Source organism: Arachis duranensis, chromosome 4 (assembly GCF_000817695.3).
Source record: "Arachis duranensis cultivar V14167 chromosome 4, aradu.V14167.gnm2.J7QH, whole genome shotgun sequence".
Taxonomy (NCBI): domain Eukaryota; kingdom Viridiplantae; phylum Streptophyta; class Magnoliopsida; order Fabales; family Fabaceae; genus Arachis; species Arachis duranensis.
The window spans coordinates 88,452,766-88,459,954 of NC_029775.3; the positions used below are offsets into that span (position 1 = coordinate 88,452,766).

At 29.3% G+C, this 7,189-nt stretch overlaps 1 protein-coding gene across 4 annotated transcripts in view; it reads left to right on the forward strand.

The window, feature by feature from the left end:
- Positions 1–1,274: 1,274 nt before the first annotated feature.
- The window catches only part of LOC107484857 (auxin transporter-like protein 4), an 8,750-nt gene continuing 2,835 nt past the window's right edge, over positions 1,275–7,189 (forward strand). The window contains exons 1-7 of one of the 4 annotated variants that reach the window (XM_016105404.3): positions 1,275–1,442; positions 2,393–2,585; positions 3,677–3,862; positions 4,570–4,682; positions 4,809–4,992; positions 5,096–5,193; positions 6,299–6,506. In XM_016105404.3, the coding sequence (XP_015960890.1) occupies positions 2,415–2,585; positions 3,677–3,862; positions 4,570–4,682; positions 4,809–4,992; positions 5,096–5,193; positions 6,299–6,506 (960 nt within the window). In that variant the 5' untranslated portion in view covers positions 1,275–1,442; positions 2,393–2,414. Of the gene's footprint in view, positions 1,443–1,549; positions 1,889–1,921; positions 2,044–2,392; positions 2,586–3,676; positions 3,863–4,569; positions 4,683–4,808; positions 4,993–5,095; positions 5,194–6,298; positions 6,507–7,189 lie in introns of those variants that run through there. The other 3 variants (XM_052261185.1, XM_016105403.3, XM_016105405.3) reach the window with 3 other exon arrangements.

Consider the following 7,189-nt stretch of genomic DNA (forward strand, 5'->3'; position numbering starts at 1 on the left):
GAATACCCAACATACAGACCACGTGTTGAAATAATATCAAATCACCACGTGACGTGTATTCAACACGTACTCTATATGTTAGCTGACTGTTCACCACGTGTGCAATATACTTTTTGTGTGTTGGCTTTAAACTAAATACGTGTCCAACACATTTTTTACGTGCTGACTCAACACACTCCCTATATGTTAGGCCTGCTCTATTTATAGTGTCTCACCTGTAATGACACTAAAATATCCATTTTCAGCTAAGACACTATTTTCATATAGAAAAAAATTAGCCATCATTTGGGCATAATATGGTGGGATGGCTCTATCTGATCTTTATTCTATCGGGCATAATTGTAACAAATGAATGTTGTATAGCTATTAACTGGGGATTAAAATGCAAGACATCAACTCACACTCTAAAGATTAATAACTCATGCCCAAAAAGAAAAAAGAAAAACGTACAAGGCTATGTATAACTTATTTTTGTCCTTTTTCACGAGTCATAATAATAAAATTTTCTTATCTAAAGCACAAGGCACAAGTGGCTTGCCCTTGCCATAATAACAAGGTGTAGCTTATAGCACTAACTTGTCTAAATGATAACCTAAGAGACAAAATGTTTAGGAATCTCAAAAGTCAAAACAAACTAAGCAAGGAATGCATAAAATTGGAACTTACATTAGATCGGGCTCGAGAATAATATACACTTTCAGAATTTTTTTTCAACAAAATTCCATCACATTAATATTGAAATACACACTTCTATAAATATAAGAATATACTATTAATTGACCGTTGAGAGAACCTTATCCTTTTAGTAAGCCAATTTTACTTTCACAATAAAACTGATCATTTAAAAAAAATTAGATAATAATTTAATTAAATATGTCAAATATAATTTTTAAATAGTAACTTTATAAAAAATATTACAATTGTACGTAAATTTTTATTATTAAATAAAAGAATAGTCTAATAACATTTAATACTAGTCGTAATTAACTTAAATAAAAATTATATCCTTTAAAAGTAAAAAAAAAATGCTTTATGTCAGAAATAGTAGTCCATTGTTTCTATATGGAGGATGTTTATTTTGTAACTTAATAGTCCATTGTACACATTGTACAAATAGTCCATTGACTCCCTAGCGAGATCCTATACTAAATTATCTGTAGTAAAAACGTTAGCACATAATCTTAGCCGTTTAGGCACCTTTTTGGCCTATAAAACAGTGGCTTATTGGCTTTCACATAAAAATCAGAACGAAACTTCTAAATCCTGTATTATTATAACTTGTTCACACAAGAACCGAATCATAAATAGAAGCCTTTCATTCCATCCCTCTCTTCCACTCTCTCCATATTAAATAGCCAAAACAAAAAGAGAAGAAAATTAAAGGCTTCAAATCTGAAGTAGAATAATAATACAACCACCATCATTTATAAATATTCTTTCAGGTAACATATATTACATATTATATAGTATACCTTCAAGTTCAAGGTGTTTTTCCCTTATCTGCTTTTTCCTTCTCTGATCTATTGAGTTTTTTCCCCCATATTTTTCCGTTAAAAAAAAAAGTTAAAAGAAGGAATCTCCACATGACCACATTCATTCATCTTTGTTATTTAATTATTTATTTGAAATACTACTTACTACTTAGAACTTAGAAGGGACGCAGAGTAATGTAAAAGGGTCCTTTTTATTTATTTATATATAGTTGATGAGAGTACTCTGAAGTCAGTGTGTATGTGAGAGAAAGAAAACAAGACAAGTTTGAAACGCTGTTTCAGTGTTTTTTTCTTTCTTTGTTGCCTGCTTTTGCGGCTTCTCGCCGCACCGTCTGGTTCTGCCATTTTCTCTCTGACAATAATACACAAATCGGTGGGATTGCATTAAAGTGTTGGTGAGTGAGTTTTCTTATAAATAGCTTTTGCTTTTTCTGAGTTCTGAAGCTCCACACGGTTTTTCATAGAGCAGTAGTCGTAGTAATTAACAGCAGTGTTTAATCAATTTTCATTGCTTTTAAAGCATATCCAAGAATTACATAATTCTCCGCAGGTATTAGTGTATTTCATTAGCATCAATATGATTAATTAATTAAACACTGTTCTTATTGAAAGGCATTGAATAAGAGAGAGAGAGAGAGGTTGATCTTTCTTCAAAGGGTGTTCTATTCCATCACCCTTTTGGAGAAAGAGACATTTTCAAAAACTAGTTGAGGTAAGTGGAAAGTTGAACCCATCTTGGGTTCTTGTTTTTTTGTTTAAATTCTTTCTTTTACTTCTTCTCCACTTTTCCTCTTCTGGATTTGTGTGGCAGAGTCCTAACTGGTTTACAAGGCTTTTCAGAATCTGGGGTGGTGTTTTGATTTGATCATGTCCCTTTTCTTTTTCATTTTGTGATACAGATCCAGAAACCAGGTTTTAATAATGATGAGACAGAAACAAGGAGAGGAAGCAATAGTGAGCAACATGAGCGAAGTAGAGAATGAAGAACAGAATAATGATCAACAAGAAAACCAGTCCATGTTCAGTGTTAAGAGCTTCCTTTGGCATGGTGGCTCTGTTTGGGATGCATGGTTCAGCTGTGCCTCTAACCAGGTCAAACTCATACATCACTCTATAGTCTATACCTTTTACCTTTATGCTTCATTTTCAAACAATCTTTTGTGTATTTTTTTCATAATTATTCTATGAGTAATAATTAATTGTCTCTGTCAATTTTAAGATTATGAATTTAAGCTGTAAAAATAATATGCTTCTTTTGGATATAGTTCCAAATGGGTAGGCACTTTAAAATTTTGATAGGATGTTTTTTGTTTTTTTAGTCCCACTTTTGCCTCTGTTAAAACTCTCTCCACTAACTTTTTCACTTAACCGAACTTGGTAAAATCTAAAATGTCTTTTTCCATTTAACTAAATATGTATATTATATGTCTCATTTTTATACAGATTTTTTTTTCTATGAAAAAGATAATAGTACAAACATATTTTTTTTTTCTAAATATGACTTCTTGACGTGACTCACATGGTCACACTTTACTTACACATGATAATAAGTTTTAAATAACTACATAAAAAATTAGAGTTAAATTAAGAAGAGTTAATATTAAAAGTGATATTTGAACTTACAATTGAATCTCAGTATTATCTTTAAACTTAAAATTGTCTTAAATTAGACCCTGAATTTATCAATAGTGGCCCATAAAATATTTTTCGAAGACGAAATGATAACGTAGTTAGATAGACGGAGATAAAACATTGTTGTTTCATTTTTTGTGCGCAAATAGAACATAAAGTGGTTTTAATATGTTGAAGTTAAAATTCCTCAAAATACCCTAAAGGGTGTCGTTTATGTTCTATTTGAGCGCTAAAAATAAAACGGCAACATTTTACCAGTGTAGCGTAGCTTTTAGCGTGGTTTCTATCCAATCACATCATTATTCCGTATTGTTAAGATGAAGAATAAATTTAAAACAATTATAAATTCAGGAACACATTAAAATACGACGGCAAATTCAAGGACCATTCTAAGTATTAACTCAACTAAGAAATATCATGTTACAAGACTAAAAATGTTAATAATTTTAAAACATTTATTTTATGAAAAATGGAATAAGAAAATCATGAAACTTTTTTTATTATAAATAATGTTCAGAAAAATGATTAACAGTGTTTGGTTAAAATGATAGGTGGCTCAAGTGCTGTTGACACTGCCATATTCATTCTCGCAATTGGGGATGGTATCAGGAATAGTGCTTCAGGTGTTCTACGGCATCATGGGAAGTTGGACTGCATATCTCATTAGTGTCCTTTATGTCGAATATCGCTCCAGAAAGGAAAAGGAAAACGTTAATTTCAAGAACCATGTCATTCAGGTATTTCACTTTCCCTCCTATTCTATCGCTCTCTATCCATACCAACACTATTCTTTTATTTTAATTAGAAACATTTTGATATATAGAACCATGATTGTTATGGTGTTTAAAAAATAGTATCTCATCGGTTAAAAGAAAAATTTAAAATTTATTATAAAAAATAAATTAGACTGAAATTAAATATGAGTTAACTCTATAGGATTAGCCATATAAAATAAAGTGTATATTACGGTAAAAAATTGTAATGATATTTTTATTTTTGATATATCACTTTTGCATGTAACTTTTTTATATTATTTATATATTTTTCTTAAAGAAAAATGATATTATAAAAAAAATGACAATATCCATTGTCTGCGGTGGAAAGAAAAAATAACAAAGAAAAAAAATTTGATAGATGGTTGAATAGTTATTACATCATTTTATTTTTGTTAATTTTTTAAAGTAAAAATTAAATATATTTCTTTTTTCATTTTCTGCAAACAAAGACTTATTTATTGGTATAGAATTAGCGATAAAAATAATGTCTCTAAAAGTTAGAACAAATAGAGAGACAATTTGTATTTTGTTTTTATTTCAATATATGGTACATGAAGATATAAAAATTGTTAGCAAGAATATTAATCAAAGAAAAGTTTATATTTCCTATATATTAAATAAAATAATTTTTTAATAAAATTTACACCTTAATTGGATGATTGTATCAGTGGTTCGAAGTTCTTGATGGGTTGCTAGGCAAATATTGGAAAGCATTGGGGTTAGCCTTCAATTGTACTTTCCTCCTCTTTGGATCAGTGATACAGCTTATAGCATGTGCAAGGTAATCAAACACAATTTCTTCTGCAAAAAAATCTTCATCTTGGGATTATTATTGTTATTTCACATGGTTTTATTCCTCCTCCTCAAAATGCAAACAATAAATAAATAATGAATATTTTGATGACAGTAACATATACTACATAAATGACAAATTGGACAAGAGGACTTGGACTTACATATTTGGAGCTTGTTGTGCTACCACTGTCTTCATTCCTTCTTTCCATAATTACCGTATTTGGTCTTTTCTTGGACTTGGAATGACCACTTACACCGCTTGGTATTTAGCTATTGCTGCTCTTGTTCATGGCCAGGTACATATACTTATCTACCTAGTACCTAAGCATAACCTACCCTCAAATATTTTATTCAAAGGAAACCAGATATTAATAATTGGTATTTGGAATAATGTTTTAGGTAGAAAATGTGACACATTCAGGTCCAACGAAGCTAGTACTGTACTTCACCGGAGCCACCAACATACTCTACACCTTTGGTGGACATGCAGTTACTGTGTAAGTTACTAATTTAATTTACACTATCCTTCTTTTCTTTCTTTTTTTTTTCTTTTCATTTTTCACCAACATAGTATGCTGTCCTATATATTCTATCTTATCCCATTCCTTTTTCCCCTTTTGTTTTCTTCCCTAGCATTATTATTCTCCATATTATCATATATAGTTATAGGCCATATAGGGTCAATGTAGACTTATACATTGTCACATGATGAATTGATAATGAAGTATAGTCTTTGCCTTATTATACTAGTATATAGTAAGTATAATTTTATATAATTATATAATAATATTTGCATATGATGTCAGCTACATGCATGTTTGATTAGGTTCCATGAACCATTCATAGCTTCCAAGCAAGACTTACATGTGCCATTATTATTGTCTTCAATCATAACATACATTTTGCTTTGTTAATCTCCGGTACTCAATCATTAATTAATAATTAATAAAAAGGACAGTATTGAAACTATTTCAATAGTGACACACAGTGTCTTAGAATATTATCATGTTAAGATGTAATTAAACAAATGTCTCCTCTAAAAAAATTACTACATTGAATGGTCTTTTTCTTTCCTCTCTCCCCTTAATTTTTCTAATTAATTAAAAAAAACTCTCTGTATCCACTCATAATAGCTATAAATTTCAGAAATTGAAATATCACCTAAACATTAGCGTCATACTTGACCATAATGTACATCCAAACATTTGAATATGTATAGTCTACAAATTTTATTAAAGTGACCGTTACTAGTAATTAAATGGAAATAGTAATGGCTCAATAATTTTGTACAGGTCCCAATTGTCTGAATTGATATATAGCAAGTAAAAAAAAGTTAAAAATGACCGGATATTAATTAACGAGGAATGTTATAGGAATTAGCAGAATTTATTATTTTTAGTTAGTAGTTAATCATTAATATTTACAAATATAGGTTAAAAATATATATTGTTAAATTATTAGATTATAAAAATTAAATTAATAACTAAAATTAATAATAAAAATAATAAATTCTGTTAGTCCTCTAATTACAGCCTTGTAAGATGAATTTGTAGAAATTGAGAGAAAAGTGAATAATTAATATTTTGGATGTGTTGCGTGCAGAGAGATTATGCATGCGATGTGGAAGCCACAGAAGTTCAAGTACATATACTTGTTGGCTACATTGTATGTTTTCACATTAACGATTCCTTCAGCTGCTGCTGTTTATTGGGCTTTTGGTGATGAGCTTCTTAACCATTCCAATGCTTTCTCTCTTCTCCCAAAGAATGCTTTTCGTGATTCAGCTGTTATTCTCATGCTTATTCACCAGGTGAACACAACTTTTTTATTCACTTAATTTAATAGTCTTTTTCTTAAATCCAAAGCATTAGTTCATGGCACGAGAAAATTGAATATCTAAGTGTTCAACATTTGACTAAAATAAGAAATATAAGCAACTTACCTATTAAATTATTGGCTCAGCTTCAGTTAGTTCTATATAGTAAATTTTCTACTTAATTAATATGTACATGACATAATTAATATATTTAGATTCACTTTCATCTTCATAAATCATAATACATTATTTTTTAAATTTAGCTAACATATATTTTATAAGTACATAATAAGCTTATCACTAGTAACAAATTTTAAATATTTTTATTTAATAAATATAAAATAAATACGTTAAAAATTTAGGTTTAAAACACATAACATGATAAATAAACCTTTATTCTTTAAGATAATTAGTAACCAAACTTGAAGTCATATTAACACTAGTAACTAACACTGAATACTTTATTTGCACCACAAGATAATATATAACTTGCATTGCTTGTCGCGTCGCGTAAACATTGATAGCAATAAATGTTGCTTTAAATGACTATATCAAGTTTAGTATTTGATTATCTTTTCAGTAAGCAGCATGTCAGAGCAGAGAGCACAATAATTGAATAAATAGAATTATGGGTAATATGATATATGTTTCTCTTCTCATCAAGATACTTTGTATCC